This window comes from Puntigrus tetrazona, chromosome 13 (genome assembly GCF_018831695.1).
Source record: "Puntigrus tetrazona isolate hp1 chromosome 13, ASM1883169v1, whole genome shotgun sequence".
Lineage (NCBI taxonomy): Eukaryota > Metazoa > Chordata > Actinopteri > Cypriniformes > Cyprinidae > Puntigrus > Puntigrus tetrazona.
In genome coordinates this window covers 9522502-9549406 of record NC_056711.1, presented here as the reverse complement: position 1 = coordinate 9549406, position 26905 = coordinate 9522502, and the positions used below count along the sequence as shown (strand labels likewise).

Here is a 26905-nt window from a genome sequence, read left to right as displayed (position 1 = left end):
AAAAGCTCTGGTTTTGTGGTGTCTTTTTGTCAATATGCCTGGATTTTGAATAATAAGTTTCATCCAGGGTCACACACAGACACAGACACACCTAACATAAAAGAGAATACAAACATGGGAAGCCCTCATTTTCTCTTTTATCTTTTTTCTTTATCTCCTAAGATTAGATAAGCTTAATTAGATAATTTATGTTATTTTCTTTTCTACATTTATACACTAAACATAACATGTCTTGGATACATGTCATTGTGATTTGTGCCTTTTATGAATATGAAGCATCGTCCTCATACTTACATGCTGGTTTTATCTGTGTTTATTCTCTATACCTAGCACATGCTATTCCCTAGTCAATTATCCTTCCTATCTTCATTGGTCAACCTTCTTTTGGTGTCTCCAGGTAATAAAATTGTCCAACACATCTCAAAGATCACATGTAATTTACAGTACAGTGATCTTTGAGCGCTCTTATTTTATATGCTCAAAAAGAAGAAAAAGAAATACGGCAGATTTGGGATTAACAATGAAGACGATCAATATCATGCAAGTTTTCTCTTTTTTCACTCTTCTTTCAGCAGGGCTGTCTGAGAGAAACCCTAAAGGTAAGGCATAAGTATGATATGTTTTTAAAATATGTAGCTATAAACGAGCATATTCATAGCATACTGCAATCTCTGTCCTTTTTTTAGTTTATGAGCTGAAAATGGATGAGGCATTTCTAATATTCCACAACGAACTCCCGTACGTTGTTCATGTTTACTACACCTCAGATTACTGTTATAAGGTATTTCAACATCTTTTTTTTTTTTTTTTTTTGTCTTGATAGCGTCTTTTCATTTTCCCAAAGAGAGGGAGATAATGTGCCGAACTTGCATGCGTTAAATGTTTTATTAGCAGCATAAACCTTCATCTAACAATATAATAATATTCAATGACACTATAGACATATGTAATAACATGTATTTTATATATGTAACCTTTTGACTGCATGAATGGTCAAAATGGCATACGTTAAATGAATATTAAATATCTACCTCTTCCATAGTGTCTTTATCAGCCCCTTGTCACAGTTGGGAATGGTCAGAGCAATATTTCTGTGGTGGTGAGCACACAATTCACACTGACTCTAAAAATCACACCTGTGGATGAAAACGTCACTCTGTGCAGGTAAGAATCACCCTGAACTACACCTTCATTTGCTACATATATTAAGTAACATCATCCTAAATGATGATGCTTTTTTAAATGAAGCTTTTTCAAAAACCCTGTTTATAAATGAGGTACAGAAGGACCTCACATAGTCTAGATATATAGCCCTAATAGCAGCCAACTGCATTTGCAGTCACTGGGAATATTTATGATCGTGTGTTTAAATGTGACCTGGCTTTAGTGCTGCCCTTTGAAAAATACCTCACTGTGCATTGATTGCACTGCATTTTGGGGTTAACAAGCTGACACTGGAATAATGATGAAGAAGACCGTTAAAAGAGCCACGCTCGGGGGCCTCTCACAAACCCCAGCAGGGATTTTTGGAAGGAGGAAACCGTAGCAATATTTACAAACAACTTGGGCCTCAAACAGTCATCAAGGTTTGGGCCGTTTTCAAATAGATTGTCGGGAGTGTCTGATTTCATAAGACAAGTCACAGTATCTCTCCCACCGTATGGCTGGGGTCTAGTCCTGGGCTTCTTTAAGATCGATACCGAGGTCCCTTTCCAGACCGAGCCATTATCGATTTACTTTCTCCCCCAAAGAACGTGCCGGGCACTATGTCATTCCCAGGTCGATCAATAAAGGCTTATAGTGCACATTTTGGGGGAGGAAAAAGGTGAAATGGGTTCAAAAGTTGCAGTTCTGCATGTTTCCCTCTAGATGGCCCCCTTCAGCCTTTTCAGTGTCTTTGTTTTGTTATTTTCAACTCCATGCTGCTTCAAAGACGCATTTATATATAAAATACAATCATAAAATACAAAAACGTTGGTGATGACCTATATAAATCGACTTGGTTTTTGTAAATATAAGTAGATTTTTGGACCAGTTTAGTTAAACAGTTACACGACAGGTTACTTGCATCAGTCGGCAAACAATTTATGCTCAACAAGAAAACAACAAATTCATAAATGTTGGTGATGATGTGAAACTGAAAGTGTAAATAATGTTTAAAAAGGGGGGAAAGCTTTTTAAACAAAACATAAAAAATTCAATAACCATCATCACGACTATAAAGACGTGATAGATGGATCAGTGTTTTATTACATGTTGATGACATTATTTCTCCTCCCTAGTCTGAGTCAGACGTTTGAGGAAGCTGGCCATTATTCTCTCTGGATGAGGCCGTCTGGATTTCCAAATGATGTAACCTGCTCTCTTGCCGTGGATAGGAGTCCAAATAACGCATACCTGCGTAAGTATGCATGTTGTGTAATTAAAAACATTAAATAAGTCATCAAAAAGACGTATATTGAGTTCCGAAGTTCAGAAGGAAAGCGCCTCTCTCATATCCCAGGAGTCAGATGAGACTGTATTGATCCGCTAAACTGCTCGTTTCTTGAAAAAACAGCTCAAAGAAAAGCTTTTCTGCCATGTTTGTTTTGGATGATGCCCCGGGAGGGGAGCATTGTGGGAAATACATTAGAGGAGCGTGAAGGATTAAAGCATAATGGGGTTTTGAAAGCACCACGCTCCATAATGCGCCGTCTACTTTGCAATAGTGCAGATTAGGTTGTAGATCAGACTTTTAAGGGCAAGTAGCCATTATCTGTCAGATATATGGGCAGTGTGACTAAACTCCTGGCTATATGATGAGCTTCCATTAGTCGGCTTGGTTGGTGATTACACTCCAGCTCCAAAGGGCTCGCACAACTTAAGTGATGGTGCTAGTGATCAGCAGATGTTAAGAAGAACTGATGAGGGGACCTCGAAAAAAAAAGTCTGTTTTCAATTGAATTGCACAACCCAGAGTGATCGTGTTAGTGTAATTTTTTTCCCCTCAGACTGATATTTTAAGGCTGCCTTGGACTGAAAAAATAGAAACTCTGACCTCAGTCTTGTGTCTGTGATGACTACAAGCTGTAAATTATACAAACATACAGTAATTGGTCAGCTTAACCTTAAGCACTAATTAACATTTGGACTGAACCGCACAAATTAGACAGACTATAAGTGTTGCAGATTTTCAACTTAAGCAATTAGAGTTACATAATTTACTGTGAAATAAGAGTGGATTTTATTGAGGTTTGAGGATAATTAGACAGTGATGATCAGCATTAACTGTATTACCTTTCACTACAAATAAACACATGACAGCAGTTGTCCTCAAAGCTTGTTTTCAAACATTCTGATGCCATGAAATTGTTACCGCTTTCTAAAATAAAAAGGGATTCATATATCTCAGGTATACAGATGCATTTTACTGTGTATATAAAACACGTGTTATTATAAAGATGATCTGTCTCTAAAATTAATCAATTAGCATTTTTTAAGCACACTCTATTTTCCTAGAATGTCCCATGTAAATGTGAATGTCCCAATAAAAATTGTGATTAATGTACTGTCCAATTTTATTTTAAAATGATGTTGATTGCATTTTAATTATTAAAATAACTTTTACGAACCATAAATTATTTTACCTTACAAAATGCGTGTTATCCCATTGCCTTTAATTTATTTTAAGATATAAAGACAACAATCTATTAATATTAAACTGTATTTAACAAAACTGATGATGCATTGTTTTATTTAGGTTAACAAATGTATTATATATATATATATATATATATATATATATATATATATATATATATATATATATATATATATATTTTATATTGCAACCAATTAGTTACTCTTGCTTTATAAGTTAAAGGACATTTAAGGCATGACAAATAGACATACTTAAAGGTACTCTTAAGTGAACACAGCGTTGGATGTGCACGCAGTGTTTGTTTATCTCAGGGCCAGTTTGTGCAGGCCCCTACACTCAGTCATCACTATAGTATCATCACAGCCTCACTGTTTCCCCTTGTGTCATCAAGTGTATTCACACTTTGATCAAACGGTCCTTTCTGTGTTTGTTGTTCCGATCTCCACTGTCTCATTGAAAAATAATGGCTTGAGATCACCGGGTGCAGCATGTCCAGTTGATTAGCCATGATATTCTGTGTAGTTTTGAGTTTTTTGTCCATGTTTTGATTATAAAAGATGATAAACAGTGGGCCTCCAATTTAGACCTTATGTAAGCATTATGTAACAATATTGAACTCAATTTAGTTTTATGGAAAAAAATATCAAATGCTCCTGATCTCACTTCAGTCAGATGTTTAGTTTTATCTTGCAATATATGCAAACTCAATAAAGATGTCTGTGCAGCTTCCAAATACTTGGGGTATGATGCATTTTTGCTTCCTGTTTTACACCTTCCCTGAAGCAGTCCGTATCATGGAGGACGGCCTCTGACAGCTGATATGATCCATTCCATCATGCCCTGTGAAAATATTGCCTCAGTACATGGCCTTATTGGAGACCCAAGGCTAGGGTTTCATAGATTGATTGTACGCCTGTAGACTGGTTTCAGATTACATAAAAGGACACTGCTGGATTCTTGAGAGCTCCCTCGTGGCACAGCATGGGTGACAGAGGCTGTTCAGAGCGAGGGCTGAAAAAAATCATAGAAACCGAACATGTTTGGAACCTTTTAATTTTTAATTACTGTAACAGACTAAATGCGGTCTTCAGCATTCACAGAATTGATAAGCAATAAAAACTCCTTAAAATAACCCCCCAAAATAAGATACAGCAGAAGTATGTTTGTATAACCATTGCTCTCATTTATTTGATATTGATTCCTCAGCTCTGTTGGCGGCATTCTTGATTCTGGCTTCTATCACTGTGTTTTGGGCCTCTTTGCCTTATATACTCAGGTAATAATATTACCTGTTTTTTTCAGTTCAGTTTCACTGCTGTTCAAAAGCTCGGAGTCAGTGATGAATGCTTTTATTCTGCATGGATGAATGAAATTGATCAAAAGGGAAAGTCAGGAGTTTTTTAATTTGCAGAAGATTTCTGTTATAAATTTGATTGAACTTTCTATTCACCAAACAATCCCACTATCATTGTTTACATTAATAATGATAAGAAATCTTTCACCATCATAACAGCATATTAGAATGATTTCTGAAGGATAAAGTGACACTAAAGACTGAAGCAATGGCTAATGAAATGTAATCACAAGAATAAGTTACATTTTAAAATACGTAAAAAAAAAACAAAAAAACAGTGGTTTTAAATTGCAATATTATCTCACAAAATTATGGCTTTTACTGTTTGGTGAGCATAAGAATTCTTCCAAACTTTTGAACAGTATATAAACTTAGTTTTGTTTTTTTTAAGAAGTCGATTTAAAAATAAAATATTGTTTTATACCACTACAGATGCAGTTGTACACAGAGGCTAAAGAATCGTATCTGCCATCGTGGATCTCAAAACTCCACAGAAATGGTGAGGGCAAAACGGTTCATACATGATACCATAGGAACAGATGTTATGCATCATACATTATACATTTGTTTATGCTTAGTTCTTAGCAACTGTAATCTGCAATTTCCAGGATGATCACATCTAAAAAGCAAACGGCTGATAGACATACACAAGGAGCCTTGTAGCAGATATAGTTTAATTTTCTGAGATCTTGTTTGATTGTCCTGGTCTGAAAGTTTGATTAGCTTTGTCTGCGGCCTTTCATCCAGTTGTGTGGAGAGCCAGAGCAGGAAGAGGGTAATGCTAATTCCTTTGTGATGGATCTAACTGCCATCCCTAGACCATATGGTGAATGGGAACTTATTTCTTTGAAAATGAGAGAAACTATTCATGCTTTCCAAACATCTACTACTCTGCTCATGATCCTCAAACATGGCCAAGGCAACGACTGATTTTGAACATTCATTTATTAACCATACAAACCATAATCAATATCATTCCTGACAAATTAGTGTCAAATGCTACAACTGCAAATGCTTTATGATATAAATTATATTTATTTATTTTGTGTGTGTGTGTGTGTGTGTGTGTGTGCGCATGTGTGTGTGTTCATATATATTGTTCTTGCAAATATATCACTCCTATGTTCATAGAATGTATAGAAATCCTAGTAGATATGAAGGCCTATTTATAAATACTTACCTTTATTTAATGACATACTGAATTGATTATTTTTGTTTTATTTTAGAATGAGTTGAATAATGAACCTCCGGTGGATAGAAGCAAATCAAAGTCATCAAGGCTAAAGTCACTGGACACATTTCGAGGGTATGTGCCAAAAATGACTTTTCAGTTGTAAGTGGTAACATAATACCGAACATCTTGAACTCTCTAAGTTCTATGAACCTATTAATACCTATCAGTCGTCATTGACTTGATGGTCGCATTCACTCAGTGAACGCATTGTGGGGCTAAAGAGATTGTAAGGGGTCACAGGCTGGACATTCACTCACTCGAACCATTGTTTACAGAGGTCGCTCTAGGCATCATCTCTAATATATTTTGCCTCTGTGTTGGGGAACAGTGGATTGCTGTTGAGCAAGGGTGATGTGATTTAATCGGGAAGCCCAGCAGGGCTTGATAGTGGCTCAGGGGCAAACGCAGAAGCATGCCTCACCCAAAACAGGAAGCTGCTACGGCTTTGACCTCTCACTTCCCAGTAATTGATGTAATAATACAAGGAGCGTATCAGCACATATTCAGCAGGCTGTAGATCTGGAGCTGGAGAGGATATGACTTCCCAGATCAAGATTTGTGTAATGGATAATCCATGTGTGTTGCAAAAGTGCTTTTCAGATAGCAATCACCAGTGGCAATTTGTACTGTCAATGACAGTTAGAATAACCAGGCTTTTATGGTTCGTAGAATTGCCATATATTTTGTTCCAGCGTCTTTATGTGAAACTTTTAGCGCAATTCATAAAAGGTCCATTCACATACGTAATCATATTCCTTGTAAACCGCAGCGCTGATAAAAACAGATGTTCCACTCAGCCTATACCTGTTTTTACTCTTGGATATGAAACAGTCCATTTCCTTGTTAAGCCTAATGGTTTTATCAGTGTGGCTGGAGACTTTGGCTCTTTGTTTCAACATTTCCTTCATTTCAACCAAAGTATTCTGTAATCTGGCTCTAAAGTTCTGAATTTGAATATGATATAGACATCATCTCATACATATAGACTCAGTGGATGACATCACATCTGGCCTGTCAGGTCCATTGATTCATGATGCCGAAGTAATATTGGATTCTGCAGCAAATGCATAATATTTCACAAGAGCTTTGCAGCTAGAGAGGGTCCAAAACAAAATCAACGCTACAGAATACACACGGGATCCCTGATTTGGATATAAACGGAACTTAATAATGTCAGTGGATGTCTTTGGCTCTTTGTGAGCATATCAACCTAGAGAAAGCCTGTAATGTTGCAACTCCCCTGCTGTATAACATGAAATATGGCCTGTCCAGCAACGAGTCAAAACTTTTCACTGAAGACAGAAGCATCTGTCATCTGCCCACCGCCCTGGTGAAATTGTTGCGGCTTCGGTTTTTCTCAGAGCTGAAGAACAGCGCCCTCAATTCATCAGTTGCCATCAACATGATATATAGTATAACTGTAGACTTTGTTTGCATTTTAATTTTTTAAAAAGGATTTGGTTTTTAATCTCGCCGGCCAAAAGCCTGCAGCCAGTTTTCTCATATTTGTGATTACAAATTGACGCTGGTGGTTTTGTGATGATGATAGCAAATGTACTTCAGAATGTGCTCATTTAGTTAAATATACCCTGTATTATTCCAAGCAGGAAAGAAAACTAACGTTCAGCTCTGCATAGGGTGCTTTGTTCTTGGCGACTGGAAAGATAGTTCAAGCTAAAATGAAAGTCATCATTTACTAAAGAAGACATTTTGAAGGATGCGTGTAACCAAATAGTTGATGGTTGAACTTCAACTTTAACTTAACTTTAATTTGAATGTAAATCATTGTAAGCCATATTATTCAATGCCTCAATATTTATTAAATATTTAATATTTTGAAGTTTTACCGGCATCTGTATTTAAATATCTCAATCTTATTACCGTGGAAACTGCTGTTTTTATAAATCAGAAAATACGTTTATATAAATTACAAATCAGAACTACATCATTTATTTTATATGTCAATCCTTTTCAGATTGTATTTTTCTTATTTTAGTGATTTAAGTATACACGTGCTACCTGTACTAGTTGTATGTGAAATCTCAGGCTTTTAAAGTGAAAACTGCAGTATGTATAAATTACAAATGTGTCCACTCAGGAAGTACAGAGAGCTATAGCTCTGGGATAAAATGACAATGATAAATATACACTGGGACTAACTGCCAAAATACACTTTGTACTTGTTAGCAACAGCGGTTAATAATAGGCAACACAAAGACACAACATTGTTTTAGTGTCTGTTGCGGCTTTTTGAGAACTTACAGGTTATGACAGAACGACAAAGGAAGCTTAAAGCAATAAAATGCATAATCTGCCCTGCAAGGGGTTTTTTTAAGAGAGCGAAAGCCCCCAAACACTAAGGGGTTTTTAATTAAATTGATTGGCTATAACATGCTCTATTGCAAACATTGTGCCATAGTCTCATCTTAAAAATGATTTAACATTTGTCATTGTTACTATGGATACTAATGGATGCAGTCGCAAAGTGTGTGTGAGAAAGACTATATGTGTAAAAGAGAGAGAGAAGAAAGACAAAGACATTACTTTAATAGTGCTCTTTAGAGGATGGCATGTGATTAAAATCTTGTATCAGCAGGTTAGGCCTAAAAGGAGCAGTAATGGTCTCTGTTCTGATCTCCTAATTGAATTTGGTGAGGAAAAATTTAGATCGGTTAGATAGAATGAAGTTTATCTGAAGGTCCATGCAGTGCTTTGATTTCTCAGAATGTTCTCATACAGAGAAACCAAAGAGTACACTTCAACGCCACAATTTGAGTGTTGTCAGGTTAATAGCTGAGGTTTTGTCTCAGAGTGTGATCACAAAAAGCAATTTCATGTTCATGGGTGTGTTTATGTTGTATAGTGCAAACATGCATTTTCTGACGTGCAATAAAAAGCATCTCCTGCTGTTGCTAATTCAATGTAGTGTTCCATCATGCACAGTAAGTTGCAGCTTGGCTTCCTTGCGCTAAGTTACACGTCTACAATAAATTACAGCAGAGGGCTTTAGTCAGCACTTCTGGGTGAGGCGATTCAGAGGACAACCGTTCATTTCCTGAGTGATTCATAATGCTTAGGTTGCATTACCTTACACAGCATTTCGTCTCTGATATATAAAACAAATGCCACACCTTCTGGTCTTATGATCCATAAAACTGATACAGTTTACCTTAAAGATACAAGTGAGTTTATGTACCAAAGGAAATCCTAAATGTAATTTATCAATTTTTCCTATTTGTTTGTACACAATGGCTTAAAAGTTTTGGGGTTGGAACAATGAGAGACATTTCTAACTAACTGTTTTCTATTTTAATATTTTTTTCTGTTTTTTTCTTCAGAAATATACTGATTTGGCACACAGAAAACCACTTATTATAAATATTTTATTATCAATGCTAAAAAACAATTGTGCTGCTTTTTGTAGAAACCGTAATATTTTTTTTAGGATTCTCTGATAAATAGAAAGTTCTAAATGACTGCATCTATATAGATAGATATATGCAAATATAAAATATATATATATATATGTAATAATTTGAACTTTAAGCCTTTATTTTCACTTTTGATTAATTTTATACCTTACTGAATAAACCGTATTAATTTCTTCAAAACAGTCTTATTAAACTTAAACTTTTGAATGTTAATTCATGTTGTATAAACGATAAGAATGTTCTAAATCTCATTTGATAAAATAAAAAAATTAATCAACATCTTTTGTCAAAATGTTTGAACTTTTTTTTTTTAAACTTTTGTTAACAAATTAATCATTAATGTTCTTAATAGTTGCTTAATATTATTTTTAGACTATATATATAATAGGGTTCATATTCTGATGACATGTTTTGTCTGTTTTTGTTTACAGATTCTCTCTGACGGTCATGGTATTTGTAAACTACGGTGGAGGCGGTTACTGGTTTTTCCAACATGCACCTTGGAATGGTGAGTTATTTTGTTGATTGGTTACATATTTATTTATCTCTGGCATGATCTCTACAAATGTTACTCTATACAGGGCTCTATTGCAACTGATGAAAAACAATCATTCGTTCATTGCCATTTAAGTTGTCTGCTAAAATGATTTGGCTTCTGAATGTTTCATTTAAACATTTAATATTTTCAGCTCAGTAGTTTATTTATTTACTTATTTATTTTAGTTTGAACCAAGTTAGCAATATACACTTACACATGTGTCCTAAAGCTTTTAGTTTTTAGCATTTTTGGATAAACACTAATTAAGTGCATCCAATAAAAAAACGAAAGCTAAAATGATGCCTCATAAATCTTCACGGACCACCAAAGACATTATGTACTAATATCAGATACTTATATTTAAAGTGCTGCTTTATCAAAGAGACACTTTAATTCAACATGCATTTTATACTTCACATCTACAGTATAACTTTTGGATGAACATCCTCAAAGGACGCAGATGAGAAGGGCTTGCATGTTAAATTTTAATGGGGGTCTATTACGAAGCACATCTCCTGGAGTATTCACAGATGAACTCAATTTAAGGCTCATAATGGCCTCTTCATCATATCAGCAGAATTGTATTGATCATAAGGGAAAGCAGATGGATTTTCATATTACTGTGAGGCCTCCTCTGTCATGGCTGTATGAGCATTTATAAATCATTTGCTGTCTGAAAATCGAAAAATAATGAGAAAACAATGTTTTTAAAGGCACACAATCTTTTATCATCAGTTGCTACAATCTGAGTGACAGCATTAGTTTACAATTAAGTGTGATTATGAGGATAAAATTCATTTTGTCAGTCATTCAGCAATACGATAATGTCAAAAACAACCAAGCCAACTTTCCAGCGAGTGTGGAAAGACATGTAGCAGATGTGTGTGTTTTCATGTGTGTGAATCTCTTTTTCCATGTACGTTACAGGTCTCACAGTAGCGGATCTTGTGATGCCTTGGTGAGCTGCCAGCATGTACTTAATGAATCGATGGAGAATTATTACTTTCCATTTTTGAGATTAATATGGAAAAGAGTGGGACTTCAGTCCAACAGTTTGGGTCTGCCTTCAGAACCTTTCAGATTTAAGGCTTTTCCAACCCATCACCATTTAAAATGCTTTGCCTGTGCCAATTAATATTTCTTTCTGAGAGTATGCATAAAGCTTGTAATACCCTGAGACTACTTTAATTCACAGTGAAATGAATGCAGGTTCCTGTGTGAGACCCAGCAATGCAGTAACCGCCTTAAATTGTAGATCCGTTTCTTATGGAAAAAAGCCAAACATACATAGTCTAGCGTTCATTTGACATGCAAAAATCTTGCATTAACCCATGCAAATAAAGGCATACGCATGTAATGATGCACAGTATTTTATGTGCAATAATACTATCTTTAATTCCTTGGCCAGGTTTGTGTTTATCATAGGTACGTCTGTAGTGCTAGCATTCACCTCGATGCATAGGAAAGGTGTTCCACGGCTACAGCTCCTTCGCAAGGTTACATGGAGAACCATCGTCCTGATGCTCATTGGTTTCTGCTTCATGAACTACAGCCCAAGAGATGGATATTGTGAGTAGATTATACATATTTTCCATTCCATTTCCCCTACAGTTATATTATAACTTTGATTTAATTTCTTTATTTTTGAAGAGCACCAGTGGTGGTTCTGGCTCACTTGGTGGCCTTTTGGTTACATGTTAGATAGGATAGTCAAATCAATTTTTTTAAGAAATAAAGGGGATTCATTTTCACTGAAAATATTAATTTGGTTGCATTGAGAGTAGACAAAAGTCAATGATGCAATGAAAAGAATCATCTTTTTCTTCTTTTTATAAACTGGACAACTTTCTTTCGGTTCTTATGTGGCGTCGTGAAGCACCTTCATTTTTAAGAGTGTATTTGAATTGGCATGTTCTTCTGCTTGCTTTGCATTTGATTTATCATAGCACAATAGAAAGCTAGAAGACTCATTACGGTTGTTCTGTTCTGACTGGCAATGACTGATACCAGACAGAGAGTGACCTGCACCCTTATTAACAAACACTGTGAACTTTTTCTGAAATAATATGAAAGCGTTACACACTCAAGTCGCCATATCTTCATTTTGCAAATGAAGTCTATTAGCCTCTGTTAATGATGAGAGAATGAAAGCCAGAATTTCTAATCCAGGGTCTCACGGCAGCACATTAGGACTGTCGGGGTAAAGCGAGGAGGGCAGGGAGAGTCATCTGACAGGTCAGTGTAGAGCATTGCTCATGCATTACTCAAAGCAGCTTAGCTGTCTGGCAGGATGGATGTGTAACTAAGTTAATAAAAATATTGTGATACTTTCCAGTGATCCAGTGGCAATCATAATATCTGGAGCCGTTGAACAGAGGTGCACAGAGCAAAAACAAGCCTGGCGTTAATGGTCAATTATCACAGATAGGGTTTCATCATGCCAGCTGCACAGCGGATTTTATGGAACTTCATGTAATGTAATTAGAGCTTTTGCCCTAAACTGCAAAATTTACTCTCTCCATATCTGATACCTCAGCCTGTGAATCACTCAGAATGATGTTTAGAAACCATTTTCCCCTAACATTCCTGCATTTAAATGCAACAAAATGTATTACAATTCATTGAAAATCGTTTGACTAAATGATCTATTTAAACATGGCACCAGTGAGGACTTTAGTCAGTCTGTCTCTGCTTTGCCACTGAAGCCATTATCATCCTTGGAACTTTAAGAACTTTAATCTTAGAAACGCAATGCATTAATGCTTTTATCATTGCAAATTTACCAAAAACAGTCCCACTTCTGAATGATAATTACCCTACTGCTTCTCCTTTCATAGAGAACACAGGTAAACACTTTTAAAGCACTGCAATGTTGAATGTAAACTAATCTTTTCGCAAAATGACTGACTGTCAATTCTTTGATTGATAAATTGCACTGCGCATTTGCTCTAGAAAGTGTGTGCATATGGGATTTAATTGACAGATACCATTAGTCACAGAACCACTTCCTGTCTCTGTGCGCAGAGGTGGAGTGTTTCCGTTTTTTATTTGATTTGTTGGATCAATGATCAGTATTATATTGTTTCTTGTGGCCCTTGGTACGTGCCACAAAGAGGTTTTCAATTAACTAATGTGCAGATTACCATCAATCTCTCGCTCTATATCGCTTGCTCCCATCACCCTCCCCGCCAGCATCTCCTCAGATAAGCATTATTAGTCTCCGGCAGGGTAGATCACACCTCTAGAGTCCTGCAGTGAAAGACTTCTCACCTCAGCCTGGGCCTGTGTCAGCATAATCATCATTAGACTGTGTTATGAACATTAATCTGCTCTTCAGTGAAAAACAACACAACACCTTGAAGTGTTCAGGCCTTAGATGTGCAGTAAACATATTAGCTCAAATTTATGTTATATTCTGTCCTTGCTGTACGCTCACAGTAGTGGTTCTACAGTATAATAAAATTACAATTATATAATGTTATTTACTGAACTGAGTCAGGAAATATATATTTATTTTCTTATTTTAGTTTTTCCTGATGCATATATAGTACATTTCAAAGTTTAGGGTCGTTCTGTTTTTATATATGTATTTCTCTTAAGCTCATCAAGGTTACATTTATTTGATTCAATAAAAACAGTAATATTGTAAAATGGTACTATTATGCAAGTTCTAAGCGTCCATGCATTATTTTTTTCCCTTCTTGTTTTCTCATGCACATGACTTAATTTTCTTGTGAACAAGTACAAAAATTATAATGATGCATGACCTTGCAGAGTTTATGTATATTATAGCTTAAAAGAACAGTTTTTGGTTTAAATATTTTTTAAAAACTTTTTATAGCAAATTCAACTCAGTATAGTCATTTTTCAGAAATAATTGTAATATATACATATCATACATTGTTCTGCTTTTTGTGTGTGTGTGTGTATGTGTATGTAACTTTATAAATATATAACTTTAAAAGTGTATATATATTAAGTTTAAGTATAAAGGTGATATGTATTATATTACAAATAGTATATACTTTTATCATAATATTCTAAATATTATATGCTTTTATCTTACAATATAGTGGTGTTTTTTTTTCCAGATAATTCATTTTATGACAGCTGGTTTCATAGGAAAAATCTTACTATAAGAAATTCCTGCTAAATCTTATAAAATCCCTCCAATATTTTACAGTAATGTATCCAGAGCTACAGAGATACGCACTTGTAGGGCTAAAGAAACAAAACCCCTTCACTGACTTGCTTGCTATTAAATGCAACCCTATTAAAAATACATTATATGTGAGTGTGTCTTTCCATCAGTTGTCTGTAATAGTAATCGTATGTTTATATTTGTGTGTGTGCATCGATGTGTTAGTATCCTGGTCCTGGCTACGGATACCTGGAGTGCTCCAGCGTTTGGGTTTCACTTATTTTGTCCTGGCCCTGATGCAGACTTTCTCTCCCCACAGAGAGATCCCCTTGAGGGAGGTGGGTTAAACTCTATGGCTCACGTTTCTCTCAGATCAGACATCTGTACAGGAAGACACTTGTTCTGAAATAATGATTAATTGCTAGAGGTTACAGTAAGATGATGTCAATATGCTAATATGTCAGTTGTTTTTGATTAGCTTATTATTATTGAGTGTTATAATATATACACGCATGCTCTCCTCAGCATAACTGGTGGAACCCTATTCAGGATTTGGTTTTATACTGGCCTGAGTGGATCTTTATCGTGTTGCTGGAGACCATGTGGTTATGTCTCACTTTCCTACTGCCTGTTCCAAACTGCCCCACGTGAGTACATAATAGCGTCAAGCTTTGACCGTACGCATTTGTGAAGAAGATTAACTATCACACTCAACAATATAAACACAATAATATCGAATATAAATCCTGTGCATTCAATAATTAATGTGTAATGTGTCTGTCAAGCCTGATTTAACTGCAGTTCATCCCTTTATTAACATAATAATAATGTCATTCATACATCAAGCTAATTCCTTGGGTGACATATATGTTGGCATTATTACACAAGCGCGCCGCTGAGAATATATGCAGGACGGCGATTATGTTGCACATTTACATCACGAATGCGCATATATATTCATTGCAATACGTAGCGTCGTGTTTGTGAGTTGGTGAACGCACTAGGGTGCCGTACAAGCCCGTGTTGTGCAGCTCTTATGAGATCTGTGATTTATGAGTGTTTGGCGGCCCCTTCAGAGGGGATAATTAGCCAATCTCAGTCTGTCATGTGCACTAAAAGGAGGCAGGGAGAAAGGATTCATCTTTCTTTCTCTGCCTCTCTCCCTCTTTCTGCTCGTATCCGCTCAACCTTCCATTTACGTCCTCCTTCTCCTCTCCTTCAAGATTTTTTTCAACGTGTCTGACCCGTCATGACATTGACGATCACATGGAGAGGGCTGATAGCTCTGCTTGAATAAAAAACGTTTTGACCTCACAGTCACTGTCTTTGTTTTGCAACACAAAGCAGCTTCAAATTTTGCTACCAACAAACACACTTTCTTCTAAATAATTAAACCAAACCCTTTTCAATGTTTTTCTTGTCACTGTCGCCTTTGGCTGTTCCTTTGCAAAGCTGTTTTAGAACAATATGTGCTTTGAACAGCGCTTTTAAAAATTAACCGAATAATGACTTGTTGCATTATAACATATTAATATGAATAACAAGGAACTCATTCATTACCCTTCAAAAAGAAGCTAATTTTATTCAGCAAGGATGCATGAAATTGATTAAACGTGAAATTAAGAATTTTCCATTGTTACAAGAAAATTGTGGGTTTTTTTAGGATGTCTTCATTAAAGAACCTTGAAAAAATTATCCACCAAATTATTTATCATTACCATTTTTTTTTAACAGTAACAATAAAAAGAAATGTTTCTTGATCTTAATATAAGCTAGTGCTGTTAAACAATTAACCATGATTAATCACATTCAAAACAAAAGTTTTTGTTTACATAATATACAGTTTATGCATGTGTATACTGTATTTAAGAAAAATATGTCATATTTGTACATTAAATATATTTATATGTAATATAAAATCTATAAATATAATTATAGACATGTCAACATTTCCAAAATAAATACATGCATGTGTGTTTATTTATATATTCATAATAAATATACGCAGTACACACTCATATATTATGTAAGCAAACTTTTATTTTAGATGCAATTCATATGAGCATATTAGAACGGTTTCTAAAGAATCAAGTGACACAAAGTACATTAAAATTCTACTTTGCCATCACAGGAATAAATTACATTTGAAAATATATTAAAACAGTTGTTTAAAATATTGTAATAATATTTCACAATATTACTGTTGTACTGTATTTTCGATAAATGCAGCCTTGGTGAGCTTAAACGGACTTCTTTTAAGAACATTTATAAAAATATCATACTAACATTATTAAATTGTTTCTTCTATTAGTGGTTATGTAGGAGCTGGTGGTATTGGAGATGGTGGTTTGTACCCTAACTGCACAGGAGGAGCAGCCGCGTATATAGACAGGTGGTTATTTGGGGATAACATCTTCTGGTATCCAACATGCAAGGTGTGAATCATTTACACTCTTCATCTAATTCTGTGCTTTAAATATCTGACACGGAATTCTTGATTCTGATTTATCAGTTGGCTTTATTTATTATAATAGCAAAAATGTATCTTTGACCATTGTCCCAGTATCCTGCAACCAGTATCCTGCACTGTGATATTATTGTGTCTCTTGTATCACTCCACGTATTCGCAAATCAATATGTCTATTTATTGACTAGTTAGTGACTAGTCATGTAGTAAGCTTTACGCAAGGGATTATTTGCAATAATGGCCTATCTGATTGCACATTATCACTCTCTTAAGTGAAATCACAGCTATAGTTATAATGATTTAAATGGCATTTATGTAGGGATTGTATGGATTGCATTACAGAAAATGTATCTTTTCTGTTTCTGTAGGTCTTGTATCGTACAACCGAGCCTTTTGACCCAGAGGGTGTTCTGGGTACAATTAATTCCATAGTCATGGGATTCTGTGGAATGCAGGTAATTATAATATATATATATATATATATATATATATATATATATATATATATATATATATATATATATATATATATATATATATATGTATATGTATATATGGTCCATTTCTTGAAACTGAGATATATTATCTCTAAAATATAAATAATTAAGCTTTTTACTTTGTTAGGTAATGATGATATTTGGCAGAGAAACAACTATTAAAATATATGAGGGTGCAAAAAAATCTAAATACTGAAAAGTAAAGTCCTACTAATCAAAGTATTACTAACCAAAAATTAAGTTTTAATATATTTACAGTAGAAAATTTACCAAGTATCTTCCTGAATCATGATCTCAATGCCTCATTCATAATGTCCAGGGGCACAAATATTGCTGTTAACATCAAAAGTTGTATAAACAATATATTAATATATAAGAGTAATCTAAATGTTATGTTATTTTGTTGAGTAGTGCAGAGTAGTTCCAATGCAATGCAATCCAACATAAAAAAAAAAAATCCTGCACTCTTGGAACTGACAAATAAATGAACTTATAAAAGGACATGCACCAAAGACAACAAAAGGGATCCCATGACAAATGAGAGTGAAAGCCTAAAACTAATCCAAAGCCCAACATGTGACTTATCCAAACCGTGTATTTCACAGACTATAGATCATTGACTTTTCAGCATGTTCTCTTCTTGTCTCATTGACTAATTTCACTTTTAGCTCAGTGAACAATGACAAATCTATAAAAAAATTGGATTTGCTGGCGGTTCTCTTAGACAAACAGCTGTTCTGTCTCAGCGGTGCTTGCTGCTGCGGACAGATGTGTGCGTCTCTGGCAAAGGTCAGAAAAGTTTCTCACCCTTTGATGGTGACAGTGCCCCGGTGACCGATGAGAACTAGACGCGCAAACTTAGTTGCATTGCTGAAATCCCAGTGGGCGGAGGCAAAAAACAGTTAGCGCCAAGCCCGTCAATCAACATGTCTTTGAGAACACGGCAGGTGTCGGCCTCTCCGTCTGTGTCCGTCCGCTCCAGCGTCCTCGGCTGAGGCTCATTCGTCATCACCGAATTAATCAGCGAATGCGGCCAACTTCACAGCCGTGCATGACTGCACGGGGAGCGTTGAAACTTGAGCTCTTTTTCAGGGCCATAACCACTGCTCACATCCTCTCTCTCTGTCTGAACATAATATCAGTATGACGTATGATAAGCATTATTGTCCTTCAGTCTATCTGCTATTAATTATTTTAGTTTAAGTAGAGGATTATGACCTATTTGGCATAAAGTGCAGGCTTAATGCGCATCATTTTGCTATAAAAATAGTCAAATATTTAAGTATTTAGTCTAACACCGGAAATAATCTTTGTGTTGACAGGCTGGGAAGATTCTTCTATTTTTTCGCAAAAAGAATAAAGATATCCTCGCTCGATTCCTCATTTGGGCCCTCATTCTGGTATGTGCACACACACTTATTACTTATAAGAAAACTTATAAGATGCACACAGACTTATAAGAAAAAAGCAAAAAAAGATGATTTCAACAGCAAGAACGACACAATACAGTATGTACAAATCTTATATTGCTTGTAGTTGTAGACAGTTTATGAAATAGGTAGGCGTCATATGATATGTTTATATATGCACTGAATGAATTCCAAGGCAGAGATTGCTATCACACCACTCTTGGGACTGAACCGGATTGCTTGTTGAGCTCACGGATGTCTGGTGGTTTTGAATCTGGAGTTTTACCACTAATATAGCATATTCATTTACACTGGTTCTTCATGCATGTTTAATACCTTAAGAATACTTTAAAGAATCATAATGACTTTTAGAATATGTTATATAACATTGTAACGTGTTATAAAGTATTATAGTGCCAATTTTGTTTGGAAAAAGATTGGTAATTCTAAAAACCAAAAATTCAAATTTTTTAAATTTTGAATGACATACCGTATTTGACGTTTTTGCTCTCAGAAAAATAAATATTGACATTATTTTTATAAATACAGTTTGTATGTCCTTGGGATTGATGTAAATTCTCCAAAAGTCAACAATTCAGAACATGACTGTTAAACTAAACTATGACCTCTGTGCCGCAAGGTCGCCGATGAGATTTGAGTTTCTGAAACAAAAGAAATGATTAGAGCTTAGATTGAGATGACAATAGTGAACGGCTGGCAGATTTGGTTAAGTGCTCAATTTGGGTGGTCCCACAGACAAAAGGAGCAGAAGCTGGGCTGGTGGGAAGTGCATGAGGATGTTTAAACCCCTGTCTCAGGGGAAATGACCATGTGCTACTAGAAATGTTTTCCAGGGACAGCACAGTTCACTTTCTGCTGTCCTTCACTTGCTGCGGTCCTTTTTTATTGCACCGTGTGGGGTGAATTGACCCTCTCTGCGTTCTCACTGTATTTTTTTGGTCTTTGTCGGCTTTAATGAGCATGACGAGTTAAGCAAGCTCAAGTTATATGGTGTGTTTAATCTAAAGCGAATTGTGTAGTCATTTATTCAAGGTTATTAAGCGAGAATCATGTTTCTGCACAATGCAGCATATGTTGATCACAGGGTCTACACAGAAAGGCTTCTCTTCTATGAAAGACCTTGCCTCTGTGTTTTGTTTTGGACTTCTGGAGGCAGAGCTGCTGGAATGCCCTCTCTAGAGACGACAGGTGCTGATGGAAGGGTTTTGTCTGGCAAACTCTGGACATAAAGCTGTGGATGACGGGGGCAAATGACCTGCATTTCTCAGCAGTGGCTTCTCTTCTGCTCATTCTTACATGGTTCATTATTAATAAGAATGTTGCAGCTTTGCAAAGTTTCTATCTTATTTGTTTTTTATATATTAGGGACTGAAGATTTGAAGCTGGGCCATTTATATGAGTGTGCAATTTTTTAAAATGCTCGTTTCATATGACATCTGTTTTATAAGAAAGATTCAATAAATTGTGACAGACAAATGTTACCCTCAGCTCGATCAGAAAGCTAACACAATGTCCTGTTCTTACTCAAAGGAAATCTCACTTGTGCAAAGATATACATCCTTTATACTTTATTGCTTTCCTTTTTTCAGAGCACATTTGTTTTTACTTAAGGTATGTAATTATTTGATGTTTAATTACTTCTCCAAGCTTAAAATCTAGAAAAACCATCAATAAGCCATTGGTAGGTTGGCTTTTTCAGAAAACACTTTAGCATTTTGAGAACATTGCTTTATTTGTTTGACCTGCCCAACAACAGCAACACTCGGCCAATGACATGAAATTGAGGTGGGGCTATCTGTTTATCCAACCAATGAGAGACGAGAGTGAATGTTTAGGAAACCTGTTTGAAAACAGTGATTGTAATATTTTAATATTGTAATATTTTAATATGTTTTTGCATCCACTATGTAGCCTAATTGTGGAATAGTGAAAAACGTGAGGTCTTGGGAAGCTTTTTTTTTTAAGTTTAACTTATGTTTCTTGAGTGCTGCTTTTTAGAACAGCTTGTCATGCACGAGGGGCTTAAAACACATGAGCCAAATGGTCAAAAACATCTGTCGAGTGCATTTTACATAGGAAAACAATGGAAAAGTGCAGTGCAGTGGAACAGAAAAAACACACAACTTACTATAAATCTATAGGTTTATACTTAAAACTAAATCATTTTTTTAATTAATTAAAAAAAATGTTAAAATGAAAGTTTATTATATTTTAAGGATATTTGTATACTTTTTTAGATACATTTATTTAGTATGTACCCTATCACAACCCTCCTTTTCCTCTCACATTGAAGCATTTTGAGTCTGCTTTTTGTGAACCCAGACCCTCAGTACGCAGATGCCTGATCCCAGTATTTTAAATTTCATTATTCCCAAGCCCTATGACAAATCGGGCCATTATAGCTGTATGTTGAATCATATTGGCCAGCATTATGGGGCCACACTGCTCGGGGTGCTGAAATAAATGAACAGAGATCTATTTCACTTTACCTAGAGGCACAGCATGATAAAATAAACTAGCCAACAGCAAAAAATTATGCCACTGCTGTTCACACACTGCCTCTGATTATGCAACACAAAGATGGTTCATGTATAATATAGCGCTTGCATCATATCTAAATGAATTTTCCAGATTTAGTGATAAGCTTTCATGTTTTTTCGAATATATTTGTAAAATAGCAAGGGAAAAGAGTCTTTGTTTGCATATGCTGTAAAGTATCTTTTTCTTTCCTCTTAACATTTCCCAAATGCTTGAACTCTATGTTGACGCCAAAGAAAATATAGATTAGACCACAGAGCATATAACAAAGGATTCAGGCAACCAACAAGACCGTTACAGGCTTCATGCTTCGCGATAAACACTGCTCATCTCATAGCACAAGCAAAAGATCAATTATCATTGACATCTCTGGAGAGCTCTGAGGTCTGAGAATGTTTAAAACAGCACATCTCCAACAGCCTCTTGTGTAGTTAATGTGCTCTTCACACACGTTATCCTTGTTAAACAAAAATTACCTCCCACCACATCAACCGTCATAAAATGGTGCACGTCTAGAGGGAGAGGGGTTGTCTTGTCATCGTTTGCATGAGTCCTTTGTCAGATTGTGGGATGATTTGAAGCTGTTTGTGCTTCAGCGTGCCAATAAACAAGGCCCCCGAGTTAATTAAAGTTCAACGATCACTACTCCGCAGTTTGAGATTGAAATTGAGCGATTGCCCCACATAGCAATGATTGTCCCACATCCTGCCTGCATAGCCTGGAGACTCAATCTAGAGCCAGCCAGGCTATTTCCACACCATTGATTCTGTCATCTATACAAATGATGGATATCCTCCTAACAAGCAGGTTTGGATGCTGAACTGTCTATGCTCACAAAAGCACAATATTCCTTTAACTCAGCCTGGTTTAGCGGTGATACTCTACATTTTTTCAGATATCATGCGTTTAAGGCGAGACGCTGCAGTCAACAAGAGTTTTTTTATGAACTGGTCAGTTTTAAAATATTTTGGCTTTTCAAAACTTGTTGTTTTAGACTAGTGAAAAACAAACATAGCACTTACTTATAGATTTTATGTTTTATTCTTAAAACCATGGTAATTATGTTCATTTGAACAGTATTTTCCAATTTATAGAATGATAAAAAGATATTCAAAGAAAATCTCCTCTCAAGTGTTTTTAGCCTGGCTTTATACAATTTTTGTTCCCAATAATCTATGTTGTTAATGTAAAAAAAAAAAAATGTATACTGCAGTGTCTGAAAGAGAGCTTTTGCGTAAGGCATGAAGAGATGGATCTTTGTGGAGTGTGTTAGTTGGAGGGGCTTCACCTCCCGGGAGCGTCAGCTAATCTGCTTGATTCTTTATAGCGGTGCTGCATTTGGGTTGTCTGATAGTGCTTGCTTTACAGGTCTGCATTGATTTGAAATCTGTTTTATTCTGATCCTCAGGGAATCTCTGCAGCCATCCTTTCTAAGTGCACAAGAGACGAAGGATTTATACCTGTCAATAAAAACCTTTGGTAAGTGCTTCCTGACCCTCTAAATCCAGCTACTTCTCCTTCTACAAAAGAAGGGACTCCAGCGGGCACAAATCAGAGGCTGCTAAAACACGCGTTTACTTACCTCTAACGACAAAACGCCCTGTAAATAATCACCCCCACTGGCACAGGAGTGAGACTCGGCGGGTGATACATCCACTGTCCAACTAGATCACTCTTCTTTACAGCCAAGAGAGAGTGAGCAGTTTTATTTTCCCAACCATATATCTTGCCGAACTCTGGCTTATCTCATCCGCCTGTTGTGAAATTGAGCAGGATGAGGTCAGCCCTACATCTTCAGAACAGTGCACATTAAATTATTTGTCATCTAACACCTCAGGATAAATAATGGCATGTAAGTGAAATGTTCAATAGACAATCATATCATCTGTACATAAAAAAAAAAAAAAGATTTGTGACATGTTTTAAGCAAAGAAGGTATGGAAAATTTAAATCATTGATAAAAATGTTAAATTCATTTTAATATTATTTATGCTATTTATATACTATAATATATTGCCTTATTTAAATACTGTTATAGTTTGAGTTTCAGTAGTTTTATGTGCTTCTTTTTATTTTTAAAATGACTATTTTAAGTATAGTTTTTGTCATTTTAGTACTTAATTTATTTTTAAAAAAATTATATTTAACATAATTTAATTTAATTTAATTTAATAATTTTTAGTTTACACTAACAATATTGTTTAGATAATATTTAAACTAGGAAAGAAAACAAGAATACTGATTATTTTTATGAGGCCTGCATAGAGGTTTTTACATTACATTTGGCCTCATCTTACCTTTGCTGTATGCACCCTACTGTACCTGTTTGAGTACAGACATACCTGCTTGAATTTATACAGGCAGTTCATCATGCTAGCTTATTGCGCCCCTGAGTATGTCTGTCTTCATCCCTAAAAGTAATTAACTTCCAGCCAGTTTTTTTGGCTCAACTTCAGCTGACATAAACGATGCTCTGGGACGCAGCCATTTTACATTAGATAAAATTCCATCGAGCATCCTGGCACTTAGGAACACAGAGGCACATGACTTATTGACATAGTTGTACTGAGCAGGTGCCAAGCCTTCACTTTGGATGCTTATGTTTCTTATTGGCTTACTCTAAGCACAGAAACTACTATATGTCCATCCATTATTTAGTCCCTGGTTCTGCACTGTGTTGTCCTCTCTGTTATAAGAAATGTTTGGCGAGGTACATTGTACGTCTAACAGTCATTTTAGATATTTTTGTAGACTTCTGTACTATATGTTTTCCATCTTATCAAATGTTTTAGATCTTACAACACAAATCTGCTGTCTTTTTCAGGTCCCTGTCATTTGTTACTTGCATGGGCTGCATGTCCTTTGTGCTGCTGGGTCTGATGTATTTCATTGTAGACATTAAGGAATGGTGGGGCGGACAACCTTTCATTTATCCTGGTATGAAAATACGCTTATTTAAAGAAATAGTTTGCTCAAAAATCTAATATTTGCTGAAAATATCCTTACTCTCAAACCATCCAAATTGTGTATGAGTTTCTTTCTTAATAGAAATTTACTCTTAACTCTTAGAAATTTAATATTGCACCACTTGCTCATTACTGCATCCTCTGCTGTGAATGGGTGGCGTCAGAATGAGAGTCTAAACAGCTTGCAAAAACATCACAATAAAATCATTTAGTCTGTATCAGGAAAGAAACAAGCACTTTTTACAAGTGGAAACGGTCTAAAACAGGTCTACACAAATATGTCAGTGGATGCTGATACGAGAGACATTGTGGACAATCATACACAGTGTACTTTACATGGTGTAAATTGATGCACTGGAGTTACTTGTGGATTATTAGGATGTTTCTAATAGCTCTTTAGGCTTTGACGGCACCCATTCACTGCAGAGAATCCATAGGTGAGCAAATGATGCAAAGCTAGATTTCTGCTCTAAGCGAGAAACATGAAGAAGAGAGATGAAGAAAGCTGAAGATGCTTACCTACATCATTCAGAGAGTGAATACATTTTCAGCACATTTTCATTTTGTTGAACTATTTCGTTGAAACACCATTTTATCAGCCAATCCAAAGCAGAAAAGGTTACTGTGCATTTTTTTGCAGGGATGAATTCAATATTTGTCTACGTTGGACACTCTCTGCTGGGATTTTACTTTCCCTTCAGCTGGGAGATGCGTTTTCAGGACAGTCATTGGGAACGGCTTTTCCAGAATATATGGGGTACTTCACTTTGGGTCTTCATTGCCTACTTGCTCTACCGCAAAAAATTCTTCCTTAAAATATGATACTGTTGATATTTTTGACTCATAAAAGTCATTGCATTTCTTTTTAATTTAAGTTACAGGCTAAAATAAAGTTTTAATTATTAAATTATTAAGTTTTAGCAACATTATGTTTAGGTATTCTATTTAAAATCCAAAATAATTTATATTTTTTGTATTTGTAAGTGATAAATGTCTCTTCATGTCTGTAAATCTGAATTTGGGGTATTCCTGTGTCCAATTAGTTAATAGGCATAAGAACCGAAACCAAAGAATCAGATTTACTGTCTTCCATGGACACCTGCAGTGTTTTATTTGATGTCAGTTGTGTTAAGACCTGAACGTAGTGATTAAATCAAATTCGCTGAAGTGGTACTTAACAAATTAGAACAAGCAATTCCACCACTTGAGGAGTAGCCATTATATATCGGTTGCCATGGCCACCCCCCCTCAGTGCTGTGAGACAGAGAGTGGGTACCATCTGCTCTTCAACTGACAGCCCTTTAATAGGGGTCAAGCTGGACGGCTTACTGAGGAGTGTTTCTGGGGCCAGCACTTTTCATGCTCACACTAATGCAAAATCAGGGAAATTACACCAGCAGATCTCATGCACATACGGAAATTACTGTGTAACACAAAAAACCCTGATGTTTTCTGTCAAGTCATATTCATGAGATCGAATAAAGTCACTAGCACAAGCTCTGGAGGCCCGGCGCATGGTACTTGAGTGGTTTTGAATTGAGATTTGTTAATAAGAATATGTGGAAAATTCCAGGAAAAGAAACTGATGTCTTAAAGGAGTAAGTCACCCTAAAATTAAAATTCTGTCATCGTGTACTCGTCCTCTTGCCCTTCCAAACACACACGTCCTAGACAAATAGTGTCCCGTCCTCAAGATGCTAGTTTTTTTGTTATCCTTCTTATGATTGTTCAGTCACCATCTGTGCTAAGAACACATTTCTGTTACTAAGCAGATAATATTATATTTTATTGGTAGTGCAGATTTTTCCCAAATTTAGATTAGTTCTCTTCATTAGTGTTAACCCTGTCTATCGATATATATGTATTCTTTTATTATTATTATTATTTTTAATCAAGCATGTTTTGTTAGATTTCATCCTTTACTTCAATAAATTGTCTGCTCAAGCATGTTTATTCGTTTAGCAAAAGACGTCATATTTTTTTTTATCTTGTTCGTGGTTTTCAAGTTATGAGGGCAGCTGAGTTTTTAGGAGAAGTGTCAAATTACAGATACCTCCAAATAACCAAAATACTGAGTTTGATTCGACTTATTAACTATGCATAACAAATATGGTTAGTTGCATGTTATGTTTTTCTTTTAGCCTTAAACAGACTTTTTGTGGGAACCACTGTTTACCTGATTAATTCAGAAATTAATTAATTCAGATATTAGCCATTGTGTGACTCCAGTAATGTAATACTAGAGGTTATAAGTGGCCAAGAGTATCACTAAATCCGGCTGTAAGTGAGATGAGAATCAGACAGGATGCAAAGATTTAATCTCATAGAGTTCTCAGAAACAGCTCTGCTCTCACTTATGAACAACTTGTGAACAAACAGGCTGTCATCATAGCACAGCAGTAGTGTTTAATTAATGTTTGTAAGCATAAAACTGCATATAATGTACAGTTCATGTACAGCTTTTCTATTGTCAATCTAGTGCAGCGGATCTCTGGATTTCTAGTATATTTATGATATACTGAAGTGGCTGGAACATGTGAACCTGTTCACTCTGCGTGGAATTCAATTGAACCCTTTCTCTCTGTTAGTTAATGAGAAAGCTTTTCATTTTGAGGATCATATTACCCATTTAAACTAAGTAGAGCCTATGAGTGAAGTAAACCGGTCAA

The 26905-nt window shown here is 35.7% G+C and overlaps 1 protein-coding gene across 2 annotated transcripts; it reads left to right on the top strand.

Moving 5' to 3' along the window:
* Positions 1-439: 439 nt before the first annotated feature.
* On the top strand, positions 440-26180 carry si:dkey-192p21.6 (uncharacterized protein LOC565246 homolog). Of its 2 annotated transcripts, none has more exons than XM_043256043.1 (18): positions 440-599; positions 687-781; positions 1043-1164; positions 2283-2401; positions 4847-4916; positions 5427-5493; positions 6221-6300; positions 10091-10167; positions 11125-11155; positions 11606-11766; positions 14564-14676; positions 14864-14985; positions 16650-16773; positions 17174-17260; positions 18625-18702; positions 22679-22749; positions 24095-24207; positions 24877-26180. In XM_043256043.1, the coding sequence occupies exons 1-18, from the start codon at positions 521-523 to the stop codon at positions 25056-25058; spliced, it is 1791 nt and encodes a 596-aa protein (XP_043111978.1). In that variant the 5' UTR covers positions 440-520; the 3' UTR covers positions 25059-26180. The 2 variants fall into 2 exon arrangements, with proteins under 2 accessions (XP_043111978.1, XP_043111979.1); XM_043256044.1 differs by having other exon boundaries at positions 531-599; positions 687-738.
* Positions 26181-26905: the final 725 nt, after the last annotated feature.

What these genes read in the sequence shown, in the direction of transcription:
- si:dkey-192p21.6 (XM_043256043.1), top strand. Translation starts at nt 521, where the DNA reads ATGAAGACGATCAATATCATGCAAGTTTTCTCTTTTTTCACTCTTCTT. An exon ending in CTCAAAACTCCACAGAAATG is followed by an intron (nt 5,494 to 6,220) that starts GTGAGGGCAAAA and finishes GTTTTATTTTAG; the next exon opens with AATGAGTTGAATAATGAACC. An exon ending in GAGAGATCCCCTTGAGGGAG is followed by an intron (nt 14,677 to 14,863) that starts GTGGGTTAAACT and finishes TGCTCTCCTCAG; the next exon opens with CATAACTGGTGGAACCCTAT.